The 26,936-nt window shown below is 45.2% G+C and overlaps 1 protein-coding gene across 3 annotated transcripts; it reads left to right on the forward strand.

Moving 5' to 3' along the window:
• The first annotated feature begins 5,035 nt into the window (after positions 1-5,035).
• Mrln (myoregulin) lies at positions 5,036-20,356 on the forward strand. 3 transcript variants are annotated; one of them, XM_029482178.2, is made up of 3 exons: positions 5,036-5,461; positions 17,698-17,924; positions 20,127-20,356. In XM_029482178.2, the coding sequence occupies exons 2-3, from the start codon at positions 17,704-17,706 to the stop codon at positions 20,284-20,286; spliced, it is 381 nt and encodes a 126-aa protein (XP_029338038.1). In that variant the 5' UTR covers positions 5,036-5,461; positions 17,698-17,703; the 3' UTR covers positions 20,287-20,356. The 3 variants fall into 3 exon arrangements, with proteins under 3 accessions (XP_029338038.1, XP_021029205.1, XP_085699482.1); XM_021173546.2 differs by having other exon boundaries at positions 17,809-17,924; XM_085843356.1 differs by lacking the exon at positions 5,036-5,461 and adding an exon at positions 17,489-17,551 and having other exon boundaries at positions 17,809-17,924.
• Positions 20,357-26,936: the final 6,580 nt, after the last annotated feature.

Raw genomic sequence — 26,936 nt, forward strand, 5'->3', positions numbered from 1 at the left:
GTGTGTCACCCCCAAGTAACACTCTGTCAGACTGGAGCTGAGGACTCTGTGTGTGTGTGTGTGTGTGTGTGACTTAAATCTCTGTTTTCAATTTTAATGAAGTCGCAAAGAAACATGAAGTTGTATTCTTCAACAGTGTCCTGATGTTCCTGGCACTGGCATAGGAATATTGCAGGGGAGATTAATAGTAGCACTTTTTAAGACTTTTCCTGTCTTTTTCTACTGGGTACCATGGTGCACACCTGTAATCTCAACACTTGGGAACTCTCACTGTTGGGAGGATCTAGAGTTGCCATGGAAACAAGCTTCTGGGTGTGTCTGTCGGGGTGATTCCAGAAGGATTTAACTGAAAAGAGACCTATCTTAAATAAAGCTGGCAGGGTTCTGCGGGCTGAGGGCCTGAACTGAGTTAAAAAGAGGAAGTGAGGGCTAGAGAGATGGCACTCACTGCTCTTCTGAAGGTCCTGAGTTCAAATCCCAGCAACCACATGGTGGTTCACAACCATCCATAATGAGATCTGATGCCCTCTTCTGGGGTGTCTGAAGACAGCTACAGTGTACTTACATATAATAATAAATATATCTTTAAAAAAAGTTTTTTTTTTTAAAAGAGGAAGTGAAATGCCAGTGGGCATCTGTCCTGGCTTCCTGATTGTGGGCACAGTGTGACCAGCCACTGCACGTGCCTGTGCCCATGACATAGCCTCCATGATTGGACAATACTCACCTTTCGAATAAGAGCCCAGAAAGCTCCCTTCTATTCTTTTGAAAGATGTTCTTGGGGGCTGGAGAGATGACTCCGTGGTTAAGAGTCCTGACTGCTCCTCCAGAGGCCCTGAATTCAGTTCCCAGCAACCACATGGTGGCTTACAACCATCTGTAATGGGGATCCAATGCCCTCTTCTAGTGTGCCTGAAGACAGCTCTAGTGTACTCATATAAATGAAAATAAATAAATCTTAAAAAAAAAACAGTTGCTGAGTGTAATTCAAGTACTCAGCTTCTTTTTAAAAAAGATGTTATTGATAAAACAGCAAGAATATTGATTCATAGAGGCAGAAGAATTGTGAGCTAAGGTTGGCATTGGCAACCATAAGTACACTTGTCTGTACAAAGAAAATATTTTTTCATTTTGGGATGTGCACAGGGGTATACATCTGTAATCCCAGACCTTGGAAAACTGAGGCAGGAGGATGGAAAGTTTGAGGTCAGCCAAGGCTGCATAGTAAGACTCCGCCCCATAAAAGGAAAAAAGCAGAAAAGAAGACAGCATGCTATTTATTTGTCTGTGTCATCTGTGGGATGCCTTAAGATTAACTTGCCAAGTCCCCACTATACAGATGGGATGGCTGTCGTTCAGGTTTAGCAACTGACTGACCAGAACACTTCATCTCTGAGGCCCCTATTTCCCTCAGCCATAGAAGATCGTCTCCCCCTCCCCATGGGCACAGACATCATAATGGGACCCAGATTGAGCCAAACAAGACAGAAGGGAGCAGGGACAGCCTTCCATTGGACTTCTTCCTTAATTCCTCTACTGTGTCCCCGACATCCCAAAGACGATCCTATCTCTATAAAATGTATATATAGGATCAGGTTGGTTAAGGACAGGAAGTTGGTTTCCTGGTAAATATTATTGTGAAAGGCATTCATTTACATATTTTGCTAATCATCTTCCTGCAGGAGGCCTGTCTCTTCCTCAAACAGGCGTCTGCACAGGCTCAGGAGAGTTCGGCTAAGGAGACAACAAACTAAACCTCCAGGTCTGACACCGCTGTTGGGGGGGGGGCAGCCATGGGAGCTTTCTCTTAGCCAGTCTGAGGGACCTGAAAGGAGGAAGGACTGGCTTGGGTCTCAAATTTTCCTGAGGATTTGCTTGGGTGGTTCGCTGACTCATTCAATATTCACGGAGCTTATTACTGCGTAATTAACTTCGTTAGGCGACTGAGGGGGAAATCACTGGAAATGGCTTTCATCCTTAATTGCACATAATTCTCGGTATTCCTGATACTCCTTTGGGTGGGGGTGGGGTTAAGGAAAAAATGAGAGAGCTGTCCCTGGTAACAATAGTGAATGCTAGAGGCAAAATGTACGTTTGCTGAGAAATCTAGAGACTATATGGAGTGACTGGCCCATCCCAGTCAGGTTTGTTAGTGCTATTTCTGACACGTATGCTGGCAACAGAATCTCCTGACAATGTACCTCATCTTTTGTGAACACACAGCTGTTTATACATAACATTCAATGGATACTCATAAATGGTAAATTGATCATAGCGTGAAAACTTGAAACCTCAGAGCCCATACGTGTCTACCAACAGCTATCACTGAGTTGTTTGTAGTCAGGTATCCACCTGTCCCGGCTTAGTGTCTAGTTGATGGGGAAGGCTTTGTTTGGAAAAAGAAAGAAAGACTACTCAGCAAAAGCAATTTAAGGAAAGCTTGTGTCTCTTTTGTTTCTCACAGAGGGTAGGAAGTCAGGGCAACAGGGGCATGAAATGACTGGCCACAATAAACAGTGGCTACACCATTATGAAGCCCAGAGTTGAATGCCTGTGCTCAGCCTGCTCTTTTCCCTTGATCTCCAGTCCAGTGTGCCCTGCCCATGGTACGTGTCTTAGTTAGGGTGTTACCGCTGTGAACAGACACCATGACTAATGCAAGTCTTATAAAAGACAACATTTAATTGGGGCTGGCTTACAGATTCAGAGGTTCAGTCCCATTATTATCAAGGCAGGAGCATGGCAGCATTTAGGCAGGTATGGTGCAGGAGGATCTGAGAGTTCTACATCTGTATCTGAAGGCTGCTAGTAGAAGACTAACTTATAGGCAGCTAGGGTGAGGGTCTTAAGCCTACACCCACAGTGACACACCTACTCCAACAAGGCCACACTTCTTAATATTTCCACTCCCTGGACCAAACATATACAAACTATCACAGTATGGTATTTTTCACATTACGTATGGTTCTTTCCACCTTAGTTTAACCTCTCTAGAGACTCCCTCATAGCCATGCCCAGAAGTGTGTTTTCTAGGTTGCTCTAAGTACAGTCAAATTGATAACAGAAGAGTCGCTGTCTCTGGGGTCTGAGCTAGGATAGACAACTGGAACCTTCAGAATAAGGCAGCTAATGTGCGCTGCACCAAAGATGGACACAGTGCAGTAACACACTCCAGAAATTGTTAGGTAAATGCAAGTTCTCCTTATCACTTAAGAAAACAATTGTGTTCAACGGAACTTGGGTTGATCTGAACGATCTGATATCCACTGTGAGTGAGGGACTTAGAGGGGCCATCTGGACATTTTTGAAGTATAGATTTTTCAGAAGAGAATCTCTCAAGCCAGAAGCCATACCCTATCTGTTTCCATCTGACCACATCAGTTCTACAGGTTGCTCTGCAGATGCAGTGTCACCTCGCAAGATCCACTTCCCTCACCCCTAAACTACTCTGATAGGCTTTTAAGATTGTTTAGGGATCCTGATGGGAGAGTTAAACAAACTTCAAGCAATCCGTACCAGAACTGGAGAGATGGCTGAGTCAATGGATTGCTTGCAATGTGAGCTTGGTGGCCTGAGGTTCAGTCTCTAGACTACACATGAACAAGCCAGGGATGGAAGCAGTGTGTGTATTCCCAGCACTGGGGAGGCAGAGACATGTGGATCACTGAGACTCTGTAGCCATCCTGGGACACTTGTCAGGTCCCAGGTCAGTAAGAGACGTAGTCTCAAAAGTAGTGGACAGTGTCTAAAACAATGGTTCTCAACTTTCCTAATGCTCCACCCCTTTAATACAATGTCTCATGTTGTGGTGACCTCCAACCATAAAATTATTTTATTGCTCCTTCATGACTGTAAATTTGCTACTGTTATGAATCGCAATGTAAATATCTGATATGCAGGTTATCTGAAACATGACCCTCCCCCAAAGGGGCCATGACCCACACATTCAGAAACAGTCTTCTAAGGAATGAAACACATACCTAACTTGCACACCCTCCCCCACCCAACTGCACACAGACTTGTACCCAAAATCAACAGTAGACGTTGTAAAATCCACTCATTGATATATTTTGAAAACGGGAGAATCAAAATAGACTAGGTTAAATTCATAAACACAAAAAGATATTCAGATATCAGAAAGTGGGCTGCAGGGCTGGAGAGATGGCTCAGTGGTTAAAAGCACTGATTGTTCTTCCAGAGGTCCTGAGTTCAATTCTCAGCAACCCCATGGTGGCTCACAACCATCTATAGCGATATCTGATGCTCTCTTCTGGTGTGTCTGAAGAGAGCAACAGCGTACTCCCATGAAATAAATAGATAAATCTTAAAAAAGAAAGAAAGAAAGGAAGAAAGAAAGAGAAGGAAGGGCAGACAGAAGAGAAGGAAGGAAAGACAGAGAGAGAGAAAAAGGAAGAAAGAAAGAAGAAAGAAAGAAAGGAAGAAAGAAAGAAAGGAAGGAAGGAAGAAAGAAATAAAGAAAGAAAGAAAGAAAGAAAGAGAAAGAAGGAAGGAAAGGTAGACAGAAGAGAAGGAAGGAAAGGCAGAGAGAGAAAGGAAGAAAGAAAGAGAAAAGAAAGGAAGGAAGAGAAAGAAGGAAGGAAGGAAAGGTAGACAGAAGAGAAGGAAGGAAAGGCAGAGAGAGAGAAAAGAAAGGAAAGAAAGAAAGAAAGGAAGGAAGGAAGAAAGAAAGAAAGGAAGAAAGAGGAAGAAAGAGAAAGAAGGAGGGAAAGGAAGAGAGAAAAGAAAGAGAGAGAAAGGAAGGAAAGAAGGAAGGAAGAGAGAAAGAAAGAAAGAAAGAAAGAAAGAAAGAGAGAGAGAGAGAGAGAGAGAGAGAGAAAGAAAGAAAGAAAGAAAGACAGGCAAGCAAACAGACTGGAAAGGTGGATCAGCAGTTAAGACCACACGTTGCTCTCACAGAGGGCCTGGGTTGAGTTTCCAGAATTCACAAGTAGTCACCCACCTGTAACTATAGCTCCAGCAGGCTGATATTCCTAATTGCCCTCCTTAAACACCCCTGCCACCACCCCCACACACACAAACACATGACATTACACACACAGACACACACACAGAAATAAAACTAAAACAGTTTTTAAAAGCCAAGCTCCCTGCAGAAAAGGAGTGAGCAGAAGAGAAAGGGCTGTGTTCTCACCGTGGAGGAGATTTGTTGCTGCTTGCTGATATTTTAGAACAGCTACCATGGGGACTTAAGGCATCCCTGCCTAGCGGCTTGCTTGACTTCAATGTAAATCTATTTTGTTAGACTCTATCCCACCTGTGTCTGTCAGTTTCTCTTGCCTCCTCCCCATGACATTCTGGCTCAGGTTTCTGCCTAACACTCCGAGCCAGTTACTAATAACAGCCCAGTGAGCTTTTCGTCCATGGAGAGCAGATGGTGTTTTTGAAAGGAAGGGCAGCCATTCCCGGGACTTTGGACTTGGCTCCGTTGCACCCCTGAACGGTAAGTGTTGCTTGCGTTTATATTTTTAAGTAGTGTTGACACAGGGAGAGGCGAACGAAACTCTTGTTGCCTCTCATTAGAAATAATGAAGGCTAAAAGTTGCTGACTCCCCAAGCTGGTTTCCACTGCCTGCATTTCAACATCCCTCCCATTAGCCCTTACGAGGCTGATGATAAGGGAGATTAGTGAATCAGAACCCTACTCCTTCCTTTTTGGTTCTGGCTCACAGCAGGAGGAGCAGGTGATTAATAACGCTGGATATAAATTGCTCGGCTGAGCCCTGGGCTTGCAGCTTGACCCATCTCCCTGTGTTTCCTTCTCCAGATAGAATCCCAGTGTTTTGAAAGGGAGTTTTTACTTACAGGAATCCAAGTGGGAGAGCTGGGGGAGGCATGATGCCCTGTTGTTATCCCCTGTTCTGGGTTTGGGGTAGAGGGACCCATCGCATTGCTTACTAGCTTTGTAACCAACGGCCCTGTCTCTGCAGCCTCTTTGACATGGTCACTTCTCAGAGGCCTGAGAAGTAGGTCACTGTGTTTTCTGTCTGGCAAGGGAGGACCCTGGAATTCAGAGAGCCAGATGCCTTGCCCAGTCGTCCTGGGCAAAACTGACACTTGATATCCCAGTCCCTCTTCAAGGCCATATATTAGCATAGCTCTCTGCTTTGGCTGTGTGAGTCTCATTCCTGGGCATGCGTACATTTCTAAATACAAACGTTTTTTGTTGTTGTTTAGAAACTTTTTTTGTTTGGTTGGTTTTGTGAGACAGGGTTTCCCTGTGCAGCCCTGGCTGTACTGGAACTCAGTCGGTAGACCAGGCTGGCCTCAAATTCAGAGATCCACCTGCCTCTGCCTCCTGAGTGCTAGGAGTGACTACATCTGTGTGCCAACACTGCCCAGCATCGGTGTAATCTTGACAGAGGCATTAAAGTGAATCCCAGCGACACAGAAGTGGGCTGGGTAGGAGTGGTTGTGAGGCTGTACACAGGGCCTCAGTCTCTCTGAACCTCAGCTTCCTCACTGGTGAAATTAATTATTACCTATCTTGCAGGGGTTTGGGTATTTGACAATAGTGTAATATAAGTGGCTGTGAGTACTGACAGAAATTTAAATGTCATCTATAAAAATCCTTCATTCAACGGATTTAATCTTGAGAATCATCTGCCATTTCCAGTTCGGTTGCAGAGGCTGCAAACACGATGCTCAATGGGAAATATTAGTCTGAGAAACAAGCTCCTATTAAATGGTGCCACATTTAAAGTCTTTAATGTCTTCGTTTTCAGAATGGTGCATGCCACCATTGTGGGCTATCTCGCTCACCACCCAAGACTTGAAAAGGGCTGCAGCTAGGATCTGTGATGATGGGGCAGTCCTACCCCTGAGCCCCCCGGTCTGGTATACCCAGCACGCCCCTCTCTCCCTTTCTTGTGCCCTTCTGTGGCTCTCTTTGCTTACACAGACTAGAAAGGAAGGTTGTCAGAGAACACTTGCTTTCCACAGTGTGACTCTGGGCCTCCAGGATGGGATCTGTGGTTTGCTCTATAAGCCTACACTGTGCAAAGGTGTATGGAATATCTGCTGTGTACAGCCATGGCCCTGGGCCAGAACAGCCCATAAGCCATTCATGTGGCAGGAGAGTATGGTGATTTTATGAGTAACTCCTATAAGAGAGCAGGCTTCTTCATGATTCAGAACTCCTGGGGGACTCCAACCTCAGTATTTGTAATCTTCATAATAGCTGAATGAACTTAGAAAAAAAAATGGCATAAAGATAAACCTCGCTGGGTTAGGGCGGTGGTGGCAAAATGCTTGGTGCGCATGCGCATGGGTGAGGCCCTGCGCTGACATCTCCAGCATCCACAGAAAACCTGAGTTTGGGAGGCTGAAGAGATGGCTCAGTGGTTAAGATCACTTGCTGCTCTTTCAGAAGACTGGGGTTCAGTTCCTGACACCCCCACGTGATGGCTCACAACCATCTGTAATTTCAGTTCCAGGGATCCAGTGCCCTCTTTTGGCCTCCATGCGCGCTAAGCATGTACTTGGTACACAGACATACATGTAGACAGAACACCCATATGTGGCAGTGGACCATGAAAGGCAGCCTGGCTCTTGGTGGAGCACAGGCTTGAAACCCCATAAAAACGTGTCCATAAATCTCTTAAAAACCATGGATCGCCTCTTTTCATTGGGATCCGCCCTGAGAAGCAATGGAGAAGGCTTTCTCTGAAAGAGTTGGCCGCCTAATCTCCCAGCCACGACCACCAAGCCACACATGCCTACTCCCCTGCGCCGATAAGCCAAGGACTCTTCTCCCCGCGGGACCCAGCCGAAACCCCCCTCCCCCAACCCTACCCTTTCCCCCTCGGTCCAAGAGCCTGAGAACCAGATGGCTCCAGCCTCCTTAGAGGTCCAGGGACCCCTGAGCCAGCTCCAGTGGTCCCCAGGGATCTAAGACTGCACTCCCACATCCCCGGAGAGGTGTTCAGTGGCTTCCCACAGTCTGACACCGATGGGGTAAGCACAGTCAAAACTTACCACGTCCCCCCTCCCAAGCGGCCCGGGTCCTGAGCCGACGCAGGACACACCAAACCCAACACCCATATACACATAATTTTTTAAAATTTAAAGTTGTGTGGTGGGTGGTGCATGCCTGTAACCATAGTGATAAGAGAGCCTGTGGTGAGAAACAGATCCCAGGAGATCACAGGCCAGCCAGACCAGCCAATCAGTGAGTTCTGGGCTCAGTAAGAGACTGTATTTCCAAAATAAATCAAGGTGGACAGTGAAAGAGGAAAACCAGCCACCTGATAGCAACATCTGGCCTCCATACATGCACACACATGTGGATGCATACATGTATGCACACATACATGCACACATGCATACACATATGCATGCATCCATGCACACATATGCATACACATTGGTACATGCTCATAAACCATGTCCGTATATATAACCCCCACATACATGCACACAAAGATATACCTCACCATTCCTTTAGCCACCAAAATAATTGCTGCCCAGTTTCATGCCTTCTCTGAAGGAAATCATGGTTTTGTTTAAACATAAACTGGTCTTCTCCAACCAGGCCTCCTGCATTCTTAGCTAAACTTGCCGCCAAAGAACACCCAGAAGATCCCAGAAATTATACATATGCTGAAAAGCGATTTACAGTAACAGTGGTGGCTCTCAACCTTCCCAGGGCTGCGACCCTTTAATACGAACTGTTGTGCTGATAGCCCAACAACTGCTACTTCATAACTGTAATTTTGCTATTGTTATGAATCATAATGTAAATATCTGTGTTTTCCAATGGCTTCAGGTAACCCCTGTGAAAGGATCACTTAACCCTTAAAGGGGGTCATGACCTACAAGTTGAGATCCACGGGTCTCAAGCTTTTACCAAATGCTTTTTGCATGCTCAGTTTCAAGGATTCTCCACTCTCCTCCCCTCATTCCCAACCCAGGAATGACGCTCATTTGAGCAGCTAAGTCCCGCATAGAAACCCTCACGGCCACTACCATCCAGTCCATTCAAACTCCCATTCATCTTTCTTCAACTCGTCTGAAGGATAGCAGTTGGGAGCTGTTGCATATTGGGGCTCTCTTGCCAAGCCTGGTACAAAGAGTACTGAACCAAGGCTCTGGGCATTTTGCTAGGCCTTGTAAGAGTGTGCTCTCTGTGTCAATCATGGAGAAGGTAGAAACTTAGTGGATGATAACATTTTGACCATTTGGATTGCAGAAGATCCCTAATACCGCTCCCCTATACCTACGTAATTTAAGGGTCAATGTACAGCTTATTTAGTGGTGAGAATGTGGTAGCTAAAACCCTCAGCCTTCAGGAGCCCCAGGAGTAGATGAGGAAGAGGACACTTTTCTTTAAGATTTTTATTTATTTTATATATATGATGAGTACACTGTAGCTGTCTTCAGACACACCAGAAGAGGGCATTGAGCCCCATTACAGATGGTTGTGAACTACCATGTGGTCGCTGGGAAGTGAACTCAGAAGCTCTGGAAGAGCAGTCAGTGCTCTTAACCGGTGAGCCATCTCTCTAGCCCAAGAGGATGCTTTTGTTCCTGAGAACAGAAAAGGTTCATTTGAGGGCCAGGATGCTGACTTTCAAGCATCTGAGACATGCATAGCTATGGGTGGGTGGGAGACACGCATGGCCATAGATGTATGGGGCATGGCAGTGACAAGAGAAGAAAGAAGTACAGGTGGAGTGGGGTATCTTAGGGTTTCTATTCCTGCACAAACATCATGACCAAGAAGCAAGTTGGGGAGGAAAGGATTTATTCAGCTTACACTTTCTCCATTGCTGTTCATCACCAAAGGAAGTCAGGACTGGAACTCAAGCAGATCAGGAAGCAGGAGCTGATGCAGAGGCCATGGAGGGATGTTATTTACTGGCTTGCTTCCCCTGGCTTGCTCAGCTTGCTCTCTTCAGACCCAAGACTACCAGCCCAGGGATGGCACCATCCACAAGGAACCCTCCCCCCTTGATCACTAATTGAGAAGATTCCTTACAGCTGGATCTCACGGAGGCATTTCTTCAAGGGAGGCTCCTTTCTCTGTGATAACTCCAGCTTGTGTCAAGTTGACACAAACCCAGCCAGTACAATTGGGGGAAGAAAATGGGCAGAGATGGTTTGGAATAAGGAGCATTCTTCTCCTGGTTGGGTAGAGAGGAGGGCTGACTTTCAGATGACTCCATGGCTCTGATTATTCATCTCAGTGTTTATTGAGCACAAGGGAGCACGCTAGGCTCTTGGCTTTTGTTATCAGTTCTGAGACGCCACAACGGTTAAGCCTGAGGCTTTGGTGTCCAACAGATTTCTTTCCAGTTCCCAAGTCACAGCTTGTTCAGCATATGACCTTGGATAGACTATTGATCTTCCCTGGGCTTTGGTCTCTCCGACTGAGAGAAGATGGTGTTAATTTCCAACTGCTGGTGTTTCATGAGTCTAACATCAAAGGGTGGAGGGTAAATTAACTCTAGCGGTGAATCAAGACATTCAAGACTCCTGCCAGACAGATGTTTTTGTCTCTGTTTGCCAGATAAAGTAATATCCCTCCTCCAAGGACCAGAGAGTTAGCCAGGAAGGAAACCAGTTCCATCCAGCTCCAGATCCTACTCTCTTGCCTTCTCCTTGTTCACTGCCCAAATGTGGCCAAATATGTCTTTGATTTCAATTGAAGTTTGTCCTATCAAGTTTGTCATGTAGCCCTGACCTGACAGATATTTTCCCATGTCCCTTCGTGGTTTACATTACTTGGAACTTTCTGGTTATATGTTAGCCTAAATCGAAGATGCTGGGCTGGGGTGTGTGTGTGTGTGTGTATGTGTGTATTTGTGTGTGTGTGTGAGAGAGAGGGGGGCGGGAGGAGAGGGAGAGAGAGGATTCTTTACAAATAATGAACTCTGGTGAAACACAGACCAACTATTTTAAATGTTCAAAAGGTGCTAAGCACTTCTGACTCCCAGCTCTGAAAACAATGAGCAGTGACTCTGACCGAGTCTGTACCTCTTGAAACCTCAGGTGTCAAAGGAGAAGATGGTAGGAAAAAAAAAAAAAAAAAAGCTGGCTCTAGCCAGTAGGATTTGCTGAAGGAGGCAGAGGCAGGAGTATCTGGAGTTTGAGGTCAGCCTGGGATACACATTAGCCGGGCGGTGGTGGCGCACACCTTGAATCCCAGCATGTGGGAGGCAGAGGCAGGTGGATTTCTGAGTTTGAGGCCAGCCTGGTGTACAAAGTGAGTTCCAGGACAGCCAAGGCTACAGAGAGAAACCCTGTCTCGGAGAAAAAAAAAAAACTCTTTCTAGCTCTGCAGCTCCTAAACACTTTCAGTACTAATTAATTCTCTTTGCCAGGAGGAGGAGACTCACCTTGACATTATGTCGTAATCAGTAAGCAGGTTACGGCAATCAGGACTATAATCATATTAACAGCACGGGTGATTCCTTTACTTCAAACATCTCCTCTCAACCACGGTGCCTATCTTTACTCGGTATTAGGCTCCCTTCCTGATGAGATTTGACTCTGGGCAACATTGAGTGAGACTTTCCTTAGCCCAGAAAATATAACTTGAGCTGGCAGTTCAGATGTGTATAGAGCATACAAAAATCTATTTACTGTTGAAAGCGCACAGATTTTCAGTTAATTCCCAAATCACTTAAATTCGGGCCCCTCAGTTACTTCAAATATAAACAACCTCGGGTCCTAACAGTCCTGTGCCCAATGTCTGTGACCTGCCAGCAACTCGACTCAGCTCCCCCATTACAAGCAAGCATTGAAAAAAAAAAAAAAAGAGCAAAGCCATCTTGTCAGAACATTCATAGAATCCGTCAAGTTCAAGAAGAGAATGTTAATGAACAGAACCCTTGCTGGAGCGCAAAGCACTTTCCAAAGTGACAAGCTGAAAGTGCTCAGCTTTGAGGTCTCCTTGTTGAAAGAGTTTTCTGAGAAAATTAGTCCATGTTTTTCTCATTGTGCTTTCCATTTGAACAAGACCATTGAGACTTCCAAGAATGCATCTATTCTAAACATAATTATAAGTCAATGCTTTTTGAAAACCAGTTAGTGTCGCTGACTTGTCGGGCCTCTCACCCAGCCCCACCTTCCAGGAACCTGAACCTGCTGCCTACGGGATCATGCAGGTGACTGACAGATGGGACCGGGCAGCTGACAGGTGGAGCCAGGCAGGTGACTGACAGATAGGGCCATTCAGGTGACAGGTGAGGACAGGCAGGTGACATCTATTATATGGCATGACTTGTGATATGTCTGATAAATGCAAGCACAGTTCTGCCTGAGCTCAGGGCGGATCTCAGAAGAAGCAATGCTCAGTCTCAGGGTGATTAAGAGTCTTGACAGTTTTGTGTATTTAGTTCTGAAGGACTCTGCAGGGGATTGATTCGCTGAAGGGCCACATGCTAGTCTGTAGCCAATTCTTGCTACTGTGCATTAAATGTTGACTTTCTAGACACAGGTATCCATGGAATTCTCTCACCATCCTAAAAGAAAGATGCTCTCATCATCTTACGTTGCAAACATGTTAGCTGATAGCAGGGAGTCAGTGAGTGGCTGAGGTCCCACGGTAACCAGTAGATCTGATGTTCAAATCTTGCCGGTCTGAATTCAGGTCTCGAAACCACCATAACCTACCATCATTCCCTTATGGCTAGTGAATGTTCAGGAGAGGACCAAGGAGGAAAACAATCAGTTATAAGGGACAATAGATACAGATTAACATATACTGCAATGGGAGGCATATTCATGAATCCTACCGTTTGGGAGGTAAGGGAAGATTGTCACTTTAAGGCCAGCTTGGATCACATTTAAAGTCCAAGACAAGTCTGGACAGCAAGGTGAGACCAAGCCAAACAAAACAATTCACCGTCAGACTTCCTCGTGAGACTGTGCTTTTGATCCTGTGGTCTGGGGAATGTCCCACTGGCTGAGGGCAGATTTCCTAAAGTGAAACAACTATTCGCTGCTGTTAGACTATGCTGGAGAGGGTTGGCAAGGTGGCTCAGCGGGTAAGAGCACTGACTGTTCTTCCGAAGGTCCTGAGTTCAAATCCCAGCAACCACATGGTGGCTCACAACCACCCGTAATGAGATCTGACGCCCTCTTCTGGTGCGTCTGAAGACAGCCACGGTGTACTTATTTATAATAATAAACAAATCTTTGGGCCAGAGGGAGCGGGGTTGAAGGGAGCGAGCAGAGGTCCTAAATTCAACTCCCAACTACCACATGAAGGCTCATGTAACCACATGTAACAGCTACAGTGTACTCATATACATAAAATAAATAAATCTTAAAAAGAAAAGAGAGAGAGAATATTCTGGAAAAATCAGGGTTGTCAGGCTCCCAGTGCGCACCATCATCCCACGGGCCATTCTCATATGGATGGAGCGGAACCTGCTCCGGCCAGGGAACTCGCCTATTAGCGTCATCCCGCACGACCAGGGTGCCCTGCAATTACAACCTGTCCTGAAACAACTTCTCTCTCTTTTTTGGGGGGAGGGGGGTTTTCGAGACAGGGTTTCTCTGTATAGTCCTGGCTGTCCTGGAACTCACTTTGTAGACCAGGCTGGCCTCGAACTCAGAAATCTGCCTGCCTCTGCCTCCCGAGTTCAACTTCTCATCCAAAAGCACTACCCAGGCTTGCAAGTGTGGCATCCGGAAGGGAGAGTTCTGGGTGTGTCTGGATCCACCCCCAGGAGGCTGGCAGCTGCGGGCCACTCAGTTTGCTGGAACTGCCCACAGGACACGGGAAGGGCCCACCTCCCCGCAGACTTACTGCAGTGTATTTTTCAGTGGTCTCGCTCTGCAACATGCGTCTGAAGGGAACTTCTGTGAATATTATCTTAACCGTTAGATGTTGATAAAGAGGTTTGTCCAAAAATAAAAAAAAAAATTTTTTTTAAAGCGTGACTTTCGTGTTTAAGACTCTTCACTGAATCCAAGGAAAACCATTTTCATTTGATTGTAAAAGAGACTCACAAAGCACGCTCTGTCCTTTGCCTTGACTGAAAAGAAAAAAAAGAGAAAAAATCCACACCTAAGGGAAGGGAAAGTGTAAGAGAACTAGAAAAGAACTTGTTAGATCTAGTGGGGAAACCCCCACCCATTTCCCGATTCGGCGTGCACCCAAAAAATCAGGAAGGACCATCTCTTGATGTAATTACATGAGGACGTTTAATTACGGAGCTCCAGACCGACATGCATCCCACACAGGAGATAACGGATGTCTGCCACTGAGGCTTGAAAGCTAGGGGTTTTTATGGGGTAAGGGGCTTAGGGGTGTGAAATTCAGCATAGCTACACACTATTGGCTTATTCAAACATTAACAGAAAGATTACAAAGATCAGGACTTTGTTCTGTGGGCTGGGGGCTTATCTTTGTTCACATAGCAACCAGTTGATGGCGTCAAGGGGCAATAGACAGAGGGGAGGTTCCAGCCAGGTGGTGTTGACTCAGATAATATAGCCCTGCTGGTCCTTGCATACCTTTTCATCTTTACAGTCAAGATGTTCTTAGGAATGCCTTAACAATAGCCCTGCCCTGGCATGCCTGGGGGCTGTTCTGCTTTGTTCTCAGTCCCAGGCCGGGGCAGTGGGCTCCTAAACAACTCACAAGTTACAATATTTTATCTTCCTTCAAACTACAAATGCTGTTGTGTAATAGAAGGTTTTTGTTTGCTTGCTTTTTTTTTTTTTTTCTTTGCTGGGGGACCAAAGCAGTTAGAAAATACACTATACTTGTGGTCTGGTCCCAGGAGTCAGTATTTATTTCCATATGGCAGGGGCTATTTCATCTCCCTGCCATCACCCCTTCCCCTACCTGAGTTTTCTGGTTGGGCCTCAGGAGGAGAGGATGCACATAGTCCTGCTGAGGCTAGATCTCCCGGGTGGGGGGTAGGGGTGGTACCCAAGGGGGCTTTCCATTCTCTGAGGAGAACAGGAGGAAGGGGTGATGGAGGGAGGTGTAAGTGAGGGTGAGACTGGGAGGAGAGGGGGGAGGGGGCCTGTGATTGGGATGTAAAGTGAATTAAAAAAGAATTATTGAAAAAGAGAAAAAGGTATCCATTGTCTTAGAAGCAAGCAAGGGCTTGCAATCGGAGAGCAGCAGGAAAGAGCAGAAAACTAAGCATGGGAACCAAGACCTGTATCCTTTCTCTACATCTCACTCTGAGGATGATGCTTCCTGTCGAGCTGTCCGGCCAACAAACGAGCCTGGAGATGAATGACATTCTTTGTACCAATATCTTGACGGAGTCAAAGAGAAACTTTGAAGTTTATAAGACTGGATGCTAACATCTATTCTGTTTCTAATATAACAGTCTATAAGATGCTTCACAGACTCCCCTGGCCTCTGAAAACGGGGAACAGACCAGCAGAAGCATCCGTGTGGGAGGAGGGGTTATATTTTTGTGCTTCCGTGTGAAATGAACTTGACCCCAACTAACCTAGTGTGTCCCGCCAGAAATCAAAGGTCCTGTCTCGTGATTTTTTTTTTTTGAAACGGATTTGTGATAAGAACAAGGTCTGGGTAGGTTGATAAGACATGCTGCAAAAATACACATGCTCACATAAGTCAACAAGTTTAAAAAAAAAAAAAAACCTCATGGATTGAAAACAACAACTAGGAAATGCTTTTCCTGAAAATGGACGCTACTAAATAGCTTACCACCCAGGAATACGCATTATATTTCAAAGTAGAAAAAAAATAATATTGGAGGATCATGATATTCAAATGTTTTAATCCACAGTAAAACCTACGTGTGTTTACACTGGCACAGTGGCTGCTGGGACAACATTGGGACATCCTTCTACTGAAGATTCAGATCTAGAAACCAAGGGGAAGAGACAAACAGGACACAGCCAAGTTCCCGTTCGTCATGGTGCTTTGGATGAAACGGGAACATGTCTGCTTCCCCTAAACCATCTTATCAATGATATATCTTCATGAGAAAATTTTAAGGAAAAAAAAATCATGTTCTTTGGGTTCCTATTCATTATAAGGACAGCTTTAACCAAACCGGTCACTGTAGATGACTTTTAATTTAATAAATAGAGCAGGGAAAAGGCTGTCAGCAACATGACCTTTTCTGGTTACCTAAGATTGTAAGACCAAGAGCCTTCTGACTAAAAGGGCCTGAGAAGTGGAAGCAGCAGGGGAGATGGGAATCTCGCACAGGCCTCCCACCCAGCCACAGATGTGCTGACCGCTGTCAGCATGCATATTTGTTTCATGCCTCTTTCCCCAATATCAATACTTCATCGTGGATACAGAAGAACTTACAAACCTCATATGTACAGTGTTTCCTTATTTCTTTTGAGGAGATTGATTTTGTTTTGTTTCCACTTTAGACTTAGAGAAGAGGTCTAGCTATATAGCCCAGGCTGGGCTGGAGCCTACTATGTAGCCCAAACTAACCTCAGATTCACGATTTTCCTTCCCCAGCCTGCTGAGATGACAGGCACATGCCATACCACACTCTATGTACAGGCTAACACAGGGTTTGAAGGTAATTGTGGATGTATTGACAAGAAATGAAACCTGGCTGGAGGCTCTTTCCTGTCCCCCTTAGTCACCTCTGCCCTGTGATGGGTGACGTTGATCTTTTTAACAGGACTGCATTTGGAACCACCCTGGGAACATACCTCTGGATGTATATTGGAGGATGCTTTCCAAGAGGTTTAACTGAGGAGAGGTGACCCACCCTGAATAGGAATGGCCATAGCCCATGGAGTGAATGCAAAGGAGAAGTGAATTGAAGACCAGGATTCATCTCTCTTTGCTTCTTGACTGCAGTTGCAGTGTGACCAGCTGCTTCAGGCTCCTGCTTCATCACGAGGGACTGTATCCCCTCAGACCATGAGCTCAGATAAACCCTGCCCCCTCAGATAAACCCCACCTCCTCAGGTTGCTTCTTGTCACATACATTGTTCCAAGGAGAACATTAATTCAGTATCCATTCCGTTCTTCATCCATTGCCCTTTAACCCATTACTGTCCGTGCATGTAGTCAATAGGACACAGAGCCCAAACATTCTACCTTATGTAAATGTCTTCAAGTTGATGCTGAGTGTTTGCTTTTGTGCCTTGCTTAGTGAGATTCGATTTTGTCTGTGTAAGGTCCATCCTAGTTTTACCTATTGCTGTTGTTTAAATTTTCTATCATAGTATGACATTCCATTTTAGATCGAGGCTACCACTTACCTCTGTCCCCCAAGCTGTAGGGAGCACAGAGAGCCCTGAGTGGATGTGTACTGTTGACATGAATGTGGCCATGTCAAGGACCCCAGAGCCTCAGACTTTTGAAAAAAAAATGACCACCACAGTGCACAAAGGTTAATTCCATGGTTGAGGGGTATAGCAGCCATATTTATAGCCTAGTTGTTGTTGTTGTTGTTATAAATCTACCCCATTATTTTCTACTCTGTAAAGTTCATAATATTTAAATACCAACCCTGTAGTCTTGGGAGCTGTAATCTCTTACATAGAGATGTATTTATATTATTCAGTAAAGGTATTGAAACATTTGTTCAACTACAATTTCAAAGAAATTGTTTCCTTAGAAAGTATACTGGAAGTTTGCCCTACAAGGAAAATCCTTGAGTTTGGTTTAATACTTCTGTTAAGATTTTAGTTTTTAAGCCACCTAATTCTGTCTTAAAATAAATTGGAACTGTCCTGTTCTCCCTTCTTCAACAGCCTTCCATGTGTTCTTTAAAGCCCTGTAGCTGTTTCCAGAGCAGGGCGATGTGCCTCTGTTTGCTGGACTACTTTGGAGTCCAATTAAACCTTCGATCTGCTTTGAGGCAGGAACCAAGGTTGCTAGGAGAACACCTGTGCCCCCAGCACTTTGGTCCAGCAAGGGCAGGAGAGGAGAGCTGGAAACTGGTAGAGCTGTGCTACCTGCTACCTCCTGAGGCTCTCAGGTGAGAACCGGTTTCTCTTGCCATCCCTGTCTCCACTACTTCTCTGTTGCTCTTATTTTCCTGCTTTTGGAGAGTGTCTTAGTTAGGGTTTCCATTTCTGTGAAGAGACGCTGTGACCATGGCAACTCTTATAAAGGACAACATTTAATTGGGGCTGGCTTTCAGGTTCAGAGGTTCAGTCCATTATCAAGGCAGGAAGCATGACAGCGTCTAGGCAGGCGTGGTGCAGGAGGAGCTGAGAGTTCTACATCTTCATCCAAAGGAAATCAGGTACAGACTGTCTCATCCACACTGGGTGGAGCTTCAAAGCCCATGCCCACAGTGACACACTTCCTTCAACAAGGCCACACCTCCCAATAGTGCCACTCCCTGGGCCAAGCATATTCAAACCACCACAGAGAGAATGGAAAGGACCCCAAGGGCGCTATAACTGAGGGCGCCAAGACTGAAGGCTGAAGCTACAGGATGGAAGGAAGGTTGCTTACCAACCTGTGTGTCATTCCTGAGCTCCCCCACTTCCCCTCCCCCTCTCTCTCCCCCTCCCCTTTGGCTGAACCCAGGCAAAAAGAGTTGTTGAGTGTAGAAAAGACTCTAGGAACTTGCTTTGCAGTGGTTGTTGTGAGATTGGAGAATGGAGCCAGTTGTTACAGAAAGCAATGAAGATTTCCTCAAAGTGGGAGGACATTTGAGCAGTCTTCCTCTGTCTCTCTTAGCCCTCACCTTGCATTTTCTCTGTTTGAGTGAAGAATGTCAGATGCAGTGGTTCACAGTGCAAATCTTGCCACCTTGTTAAGTAAGGTATCCGTGGTCATTTAAGAGGATATACATACAGACTCTCAGTTGAAGGCTTGGGAAAGGGTCCATTTACCTGCTCATTTTCTGGAAAGGAAGTTAAGAATGCTGTTAACCCCCTACTAGACAGTTCAGTTAAAAAGTTCTTGCCAGGGGCTGGAGAGGTGGCTCAGTGGTTAAGAGCACTGACTGCTCTTCCAAAGGTCCCGAGTTCAAATCCCAGCAACCACATGGTGACTCACAACCATCTGTAACGAGATCTGACACCCTCTTCTGGTGTGTCTGAAGACAACTACAGTATACTTACATATAATAAATAAATAAACATATAAATTTTTAAAAAAAAAAGTTTCTGCAATGTGGAAAGCCAATCACAGATTAGGGGTGCTTAAGATTCCAGCTGTTCAAAACAAAACAAAATAAAATAAAAGTTTCTACAACCCAGAGACATGGAGGAAGGTATGTTTGGTGATGTTCTACTCAGTGGCCAGAACACGGAAGAGTGGTCCTGAGGAAAGTTAGAGAAGTCAGGAAGACCCTGTGTCATTCATCACTGAAGGATACTGTCATGACTTGAATCTCCTGTGACTTCATATGCTTCTTTCATGGGAGCTCCATTTGGCAAGGTAGACAGCTAAAAAGAGAATGATCATGGTGGAAGTCTCTTGACCCATTCCTTGTAGAAAGAAAGGCAAGTTTAACACATGGAAAAACAAATGACTGGAGATGGCTGTGGTGGTTTTTATATGCTTAGCCCTGGGAGTAACTCTTTTAGTAGGTGTGGCCCCCTTGGAGTGGGTGTGTCCTTGTTGGAGTAGGTGTGTCACCGTGGGTGTGGGCTTTAAGACCCTTGTCCTAGCTGCCTGGAAGCCAGTCTTCTCCTAGCTGCCTTCATACAAGAGGTGGCACTCTCAGCTCCTCCAGTACCATGCCTGCCTGGACACTGCCATGTTCCCTGCCTTGATGATATTGGACTGAACCTCTGAACCTGTAAGCCAGCCCCAATTAAATCCCGTCCTTGGTTGTGCTGTCTGTTCAGAGCAGTAAACTAAGAGCAAATACTGCTATTGCAGAGGACCAGAGTTCAGTTCCCAGCACGACATCAGGTGCTTCACAACTGTGTGTAACCTTAGCTACTACTGGGGATCCAAATCTTTCTTTGGCCTCTGAGGATACTGCCCTCATGTTCAGATACCCAAACACAGACATGCATAAATTAAAAATCAATAATAACAATAATAAAGCTAATGACTATGGCATAAAGTCGCCAAAGTGAGTTAAAATCTCTTAGTTTGCTGATTGGCTGTAAATAGATGGAACATTCCCTGGAAGGCTTGTCTTCACCCAAAGAAATAAGGCATCGACACGTGCTTCCTGCACGACGCTTACTGCCCTCATCCTGTTTTCTAGGGAGCAGGAGAATCTGAACATGAGTGGCAAGAGCTGGGTACTGATCTCTACGACTTCGCCCCAGAGCCTGGAAGATGAGATTCTGGGACGGCTTCTGAAAATTCTCTTCGTTTTGTTCGTTGACTTAATGTCCATTATGTATGTCGTCATAACGTCCTAGCAACCTGACTTCCTTTACTCCGTGTGTAAATTTCAAACCAAATGCCAGCAAATAAAGATCTACATTTTAATCTGATGTGTGGCATGGAGTTGGATCACATCGCCCATTTATTCTAGAAACTAGACACGCGATAAATAAGTTTCTTAGTTCATTACCGTTTTCCAAATAGGATTCACCTAAATTGAAGTGGGATTTCTTTCTGTTGTGCAGCCTTCACACAGTTACAAGGAAAACCATTAGCCAGGCATGGTAGTGCACATCCTTAATCATAGCACTTAGGAGGAGGAGACAGAGACAGGGGGATTTCTGTGAGTTAAAAGCTAGCCTGGTCTACGTAGTGAGTTCCAGGACACGCAGTGCTTCATAGGGAGACTTAGTCTCACTCCAGCCCCAACCCCCAAAAAGAATAAAATATTCATTTTTTTCTTTAAATGTTATTGTTATTCAGAATACAGAGTAAACCTGGTAGGTAAAATTACAAGTGAAGTTGTATTTATAAGGATTTATATGGTTCTATTTGGGGTGTGTGTGCATGGGTGTGGGCAGTGGGCACACTGAGCCTGGAACCCAGATGCTAGCTGGAGGAGTTTTGCTCTATCCCCATCTTGTGTTTTTGAGACAGTATCTCTCATTGATCCTGGGTGCTCCCTCTTTTGCTAATCTGACTACTCAGAGAGTTGTCCAGGGTCCTCTGGTTTTCACCCCCTCCCCCCAACACTGGGATCATAGACATGTCTACTATGTGGGTCCTGGCATCTTAGATTCTCATGTTTGCACAGCAAGCCATTTAACATTGAATCTTCTTCCTGGGCCCTATATGATGGTTTGAGTGAGAAATATGTCCCCGAGGCCTGGGAATTGGAACACTTAGTACCCAGTTGGTGGCACTGGTTTCTGGGGTTGCCAAGGGTAATATACAGAATTTCTCCCAGCTTTGCCTCTGCTCTCTGAAGATCTTCGTGGTCTTACTTGAAGATTTTAAAGATCTTTATTTGATCTCTTAGCTTCTTTCTCCCATCGCTTATACCTGCCTGCTGTCCTGTCACCCATGATGGCTTAAAGCAAGCCAACCCTTCCTCCTGTAAGTTGCCTTGACTGTGGTATGCACCACTCTGGTTTGTTGCTGTATTTATCATTGTGCTGTATATTGTACAAAAGAAATAGTTTGTCATTAATTATTTTAAAAACAACAAGCTTTAGCTTAACATCCCAGAAGTATCGCCGTTCTGTGCAAATATAACAACAAACTAGATCCATTAAAAAAAGAGATAAGCCGGGCATGGTACCGCATGCCTTTAATCCCAGCACTTGGGAGGCAGAGGCAGGCGAATTTCTGAGTTCAAGACCAGCCTGGTCTACAGAGTGAGTTCCAGGATGGCCAGGGCTACACAGAGAAACCCTGTCTCAAAAAAAAACAAAACAAAACCAAACCAAAAAAAAAAAAAAGAGAGAGAGAGAGAGCGATAAATCCACACACTCTTACACATACTTATGAATGTATAGGAAAATTGTTTTTCTTAACACTGTACAATTAAATAAGAAATATTTCTTCCAACCTATACAGAAGGGCTAGGATTAGAAATTCTTTAGGGGAGCTGGGGCACCCTTTTGATCCTAGCATTCAGGAGGCAGAGGCAGATCTCTGTGAGTTCGGGGCCAGTCTGGTCTACAGAGTGAGCTTCAGGACAGCCTGGTCTACAGAGTGAGTTCCAGGGCTACACAGTGAAATGCTGTCTTGAAAAAAACAAAACAAAACAAAGCTCAACAGAATAAAAGAGAAATGCTAGAGAGAGAGAGAGAAAGAGAGAGAGAGAGAGAGACCAATGAAGAAAGCGAGTCTCGAAGTATGCGTGCGTTCCAACCTGAGACCAAAGCAAGGACAGAGCAAGGCAAAGCCTTCATCCACAATATCACATTCCCTCCAATAGTATAATAAAAGTACATTAATAAGGTAAGCTTGCTAAAACCCAATCTGTGCTTGTTTTTTGTTTTTTGTCTGTCTGTTTGTTTGTTTGTTTTTTCCCATACTGCTCCACTCTGGTCTGTTGCTGTATTTATTATTGCCCTGATCTATTGTCCCACTGCCCATTTGAAAATTCTTCATCAAGAAGAAAGATGAAATTTACCCCTATTCCGTGTCCCATCTGGCAATGCATTCTTTTTCCCTGTTTTCTTAACTCCCACATTTTCTAACCATTGGTGTTAAATTATAACCACTAAGTTGCTTTTTAAAAGCTTTTGAAAAAACAAAGGTCTGTCCTTTAGATCCGATGTTGTTGCTGTTGTTTTGGGTGTTGTTGTTGTTGTTATTAGATACACATCCTTAACCAAACTGTGATTTCTTCCAAGGCCTGGCTGTCCTCTGGATTTGGTCCAGTCTTTAATTCAAAGTGTCTTAAGAGGCCTAACGAAGTATGAAAGGAATTGGACCTTTGAGACATCATGCTCTACCCCCCACCTCTTACCTAAACTTTCTGGGATGTTGGATGTTTAACCTGGGGATAAATAGGGTCAAACTGAGCGTAAAATGAAAACTTAAAAGGTCTGAATTTTTCTCAAAACCATATTTTCAGAACTCTTTATATAAGGTTTCTTCCTGCATATAAAGCCTGCATCTGTGTATAAAGGGCCTCTTGCATATAAGGGCTGCTTTGGTCTTCTGCATATGAGGGCTCCTGAATATGAGGGCTCTTCGAAATATAAGTTTCCTCACCCTATCTATCTGGGGTTCCTCAGAGCCTCTATCAGGTCACTGACAGCTAAGTAAAGCTGTGCCTATGTTCAAGCACCGATGCCCTATCCCTGGGATCACCTCTGCTGTAGGCTATTTGTTAAGGTTTGATTACCCAGGTCTCAGCTTCTGTCCTGAGGTATATGTAAGTTCCTATGTCCCGAGTTTGTGGAGAAAATTAAATGCTAAGGGTTCTTTCTTAGCACAGTGTCTGGCCTAAGGTAAGATTGTTTGTTCAGGGGTGGTCACTGCTATCCTGTAGCGCAGCAGTTCTCAACTGTGGTTGTGACCCCTACAGAGGTCACGTATTGACTATCCTACATATCAGATATGTACATTGAGATTCATAACAGTAGCAAAGTTACAGTTATGAAGTGGTAAGAAAACAAATTTTATGGTTCTGGGTGGGGGTCACCGCAACATGAGGAATGGTAGTAGAGGGTCACAGTGTTAGGAAGGTTGAGAACCACTGCTCTAGTGAGAGAAGTGATTTGTGCTCCTGCGAGCCTTCGTCACCTTGGCTGCTCCATCTTCTCCCTATATTCAAAGTGACCTCCTGAGTCTTAGGTGTAAAGCCCAACCGACTCAGGTGTTTTTTGAAGCTTCAGAGGCTTAACTCCAATTCCAGAAGGAGAACCACAAAGTCCACTTGAGCGAACATCCTATGGCAATCCCCTCCACAGCATCCCACCTAGCCCCCCTAGCCAGTCAGGCTACAACAGCAGGGTCAAGGAACATATAGCTAACCTAAGACATGCTACAGAGAACAGATAACCTAGCCATCCTGTTTGTTGGGTGGTTTTGCTCCCATGTTCCGTTCTTGAAAATTACACCAGAAATGCAGTTTTAAAAATATTAACTTGCTGCCTGGTGGTGATGGCGCATGCCTTTAATCCCAGCACTTGGGAGGCAGAGGCAGGTGGATTTCTGAGATCGTGGCCAGTCTGGTCTACAAAGTGAGTTCCAGGACAGCTAGGGCTATATAGAGAAACCCTGTCTCGAAAACAAACAAACAAACAAACAAAATTATTAACTTGCTGACCTATGTGGAGTTTTCCCAAGCTTGCTGTAATTACAATAAATACCCTGCACATGGGTATTTATAAATCAGTACATGGGGATTGGCTTCTCGGTGGTCTTTGGGGTCCCTGCGACTTGGGCATAGCAGTAGGTTGGCTCTAATACTTTCTTTAATCAGCCATCTCTGGACCTAGCAAGTAGGTATCCCCCTGTGCCTTTGGAGAAGAAAATATGCGTGAGAAGCACTCCATATCAGCAAGTAGTGTCACAAGTAAGCTGTGCCACTGTGCGAGGGTCACTCTCCCTCACTCCAAACAGTCCCGTTCTTTCTGCTGGGTGTGGGGCTGGGCAGCCGGGTCAATGTAATGAATAAGGCACATGCTTGCTCTCGTGGATTTCATAGTCTAGAGGGGCAACAGGATGAAGACTCAGCAGAGCAGCGACTGGGGACTGTTAGGAAATGTACAGTCACAGTGTAAGGGAAACACTGTGGGGACTACTCAGGGGACTCACTGGTGGCATCCGCAGGAGCTTCCAGTTAGATCCGCCTAACCCTAGATTCTCTGAATCCCCATGAATCCTGAACCTGGACTGTAAAAGGACCCTCAGTGTGTGTGTGTGTGTGTGTGTGTGTGTGTGTGTGTGTGTGTGTGTGTATGTGTATGTGTGTCTGTCTGTCTGTCTGTCTCTATGTGTCTCTGTATGTGTCTGTCTTTCTGTCTCTTCATGTGTCTCTCTGTGTGTCTGTCTCTCTGTCTCTCACTCTGTCTGTCTCTGTATGTGTCTGTCTGTCTCTCTGTGTCTGTCTCTCTGTGTGTGTGTCTGTGTGTGTGTCTGTGTGTCTCTGTATGTGTGTGTCTCTCTGTCTCTCTGTCTCTGTGTCTCTCTGTGTGCCTTTCTGTTTCTCTGTGTGTCTGTCTCTGTGTCTGTGTATCTGTCTCTTTCTCTCTGTGCATGTCTGTCTGTTTCTCTGTGTGTCTGTCTATCTCTGTGTGTCTATCTCTCTGTGTGTGTCTGTCCCTCTGTGTGTGTGTGTGTGTGTGTGTGTGTGTGTGTGTGTGTGTAGCAAGTGGATTGAGTTGTTCTCACTTCTGGGCAGCAACAGTACCTCTGGGGAGGAGGCTTAACCACTCTGAGTCTCATACTTTTCTCATGTTTGACAAAGAAGGAAGGGAGGGAGAAAGGAAGGAAGGAAAGGGGCAGAGGAAGGAAGAAGGGGAGGGAAAGAGGGAGGAAGAAGAGCCATTAATAACATCTGCTTGGTATATATTGTATATACCATGGCTCCTTAATGTTGTATATCATGTACAAACCATGGATAGTAAATTCTGTATATCTTGTACATTCCATGAATACCAGGTAAACAAGGCTGAAACTTACTTAAAACTGAGCAACATAATGTGGTAACAATCCACTTAAGCCATTGATGAATCACTGGGGAGATGGCTCAGTGGTTAAAGCACTTGCTGGCCAAGTGTCAGGACTGGATCTTGGATCCCTGGAGCCCACATACATGCCAGGTGGGTGTGGCAGCCCACCTGTAATTTCGGCTTTGGAAAGCAGACAGAGGAGATTCCAAGCGCAATCTGGCTAGGCAGACTAGCTGTATCAGTGAGCCCTGGCTTTGACTGAGAGACCCTGTCTCAATGAATAGGGTGAAGAGAGGCTGAGGGGGATTACGGATAGCAACTGTAGGCCAGCATATGCATGATAAAATATACAGATGTACACACATACATGCAGACATGCACAGATACACACACACACATACACACACACACACACACACACACACACACACACACACACACAGAAAACCATAAAACAGAACAGCCGTGTGAGATCAGGTTCCTTCAGTTCCCATCACTAGCACCAGGGAAGAACTGTCTCCATGAATTACCCCAGTATCTGTGACATAAACGTATGTGTGCAATCTGGACTGGGTAACATGTTGTTCTCTGGTGTGGATTTCTATGGTGGTCTGTAGAACTTAGCATCCACCCATGTGGTTGTAATGAAGCCTGGATTGAAGCAGACAGTGTTCTTTGACTTGCCACCAAGAAGGATGAAGTGTCATGACTAAGCATAGTTATCAAGGTCCTGTTCATTGTGTAATCTCCTGGTACTGATCCAAGTGACCTTGTGTCTTTCCCAGTTCTGTTTCTCGCTGTCTTCAATTTGAGAAGTTTTCGGAAACTTTTTTTTTCTTTTTTGAGACAGGATCCCACTATATAGCTCTGAATATCTGGGACCATCATATACCAGGATGGCTTTGAAGTCACAGAAATCCACTTGCCTCTGCCTCTGCCTCCTAAGTGCTGGGATTAAAGGCAGGTGCCACCATGCCTAGCCTGTGAAATCTTTCTTACTCCCCAGTGCCCGTGTCTACAACTGGAGTGTCCCGTGTTGTGTGTGTTTTACATACTTCATGAAGTTTAATACATACAAACCAGTCAATGAGGAGTTCCCATTTCATAAGGGAGAAAACACCTGCCCAAAGGGATTAAGTTAAAGGCTCAAGTTCCCACAGGACTTGTGGTGGTAGTGAAGCCAGAAGATGACAAAAACCAAGACTCAGCTACAGACCGCCCACTGTGGAATCCTGCTCCTGATGGTTTACCAGGACCCCAGGACCACTTCCCTGAGCCACACTCCTAACCATCATGACTGCCCAACATCAAGCCCCAGACAAGCTTTCTGATTCCCCACTTGGAAGACAAGAGCTTGGTATAGTAATGAAGGGTCTTAACCCTAAACTCAAGGATCAGAGGAGTGAGAACCTGCCACACACTGACTGCCTGTTCCAGCCTCTTCAGAAGCTGTGGCTTCAGGCCATGATGAAGTGACATGCATATTCTCCAGTCCTCAAGCTCTGTTGCCTTGTGTCTGTCAGTATGCA

Source organism: Mus caroli, unplaced genomic scaffold (genome assembly GCF_978045245.1).
Source record: "Mus caroli unplaced genomic scaffold, Mus_caroli_1 scaffold_9, whole genome shotgun sequence".
In the NCBI taxonomy this organism is placed as follows: Eukaryota; Metazoa; Chordata; class Mammalia; order Rodentia; family Muridae; genus Mus; species Mus caroli.

What these genes read in the sequence shown, in the direction of transcription:
- Mrln (XM_029482178.2), top strand. Translation starts at nt 17,704, where the DNA reads ATGTGTTCTTTAAAGCCCTGTAGCTGTTTCCAGAGCAGGGCGATGTGC. An exon ending in CTACCTCCTGAGGCTCTCAG is followed by an intron (nt 17,925 to 20,126) that starts GTGAGAACCGGT and finishes CCTGTTTTCTAG; the next exon opens with GGAGCAGGAGAATCTGAACA.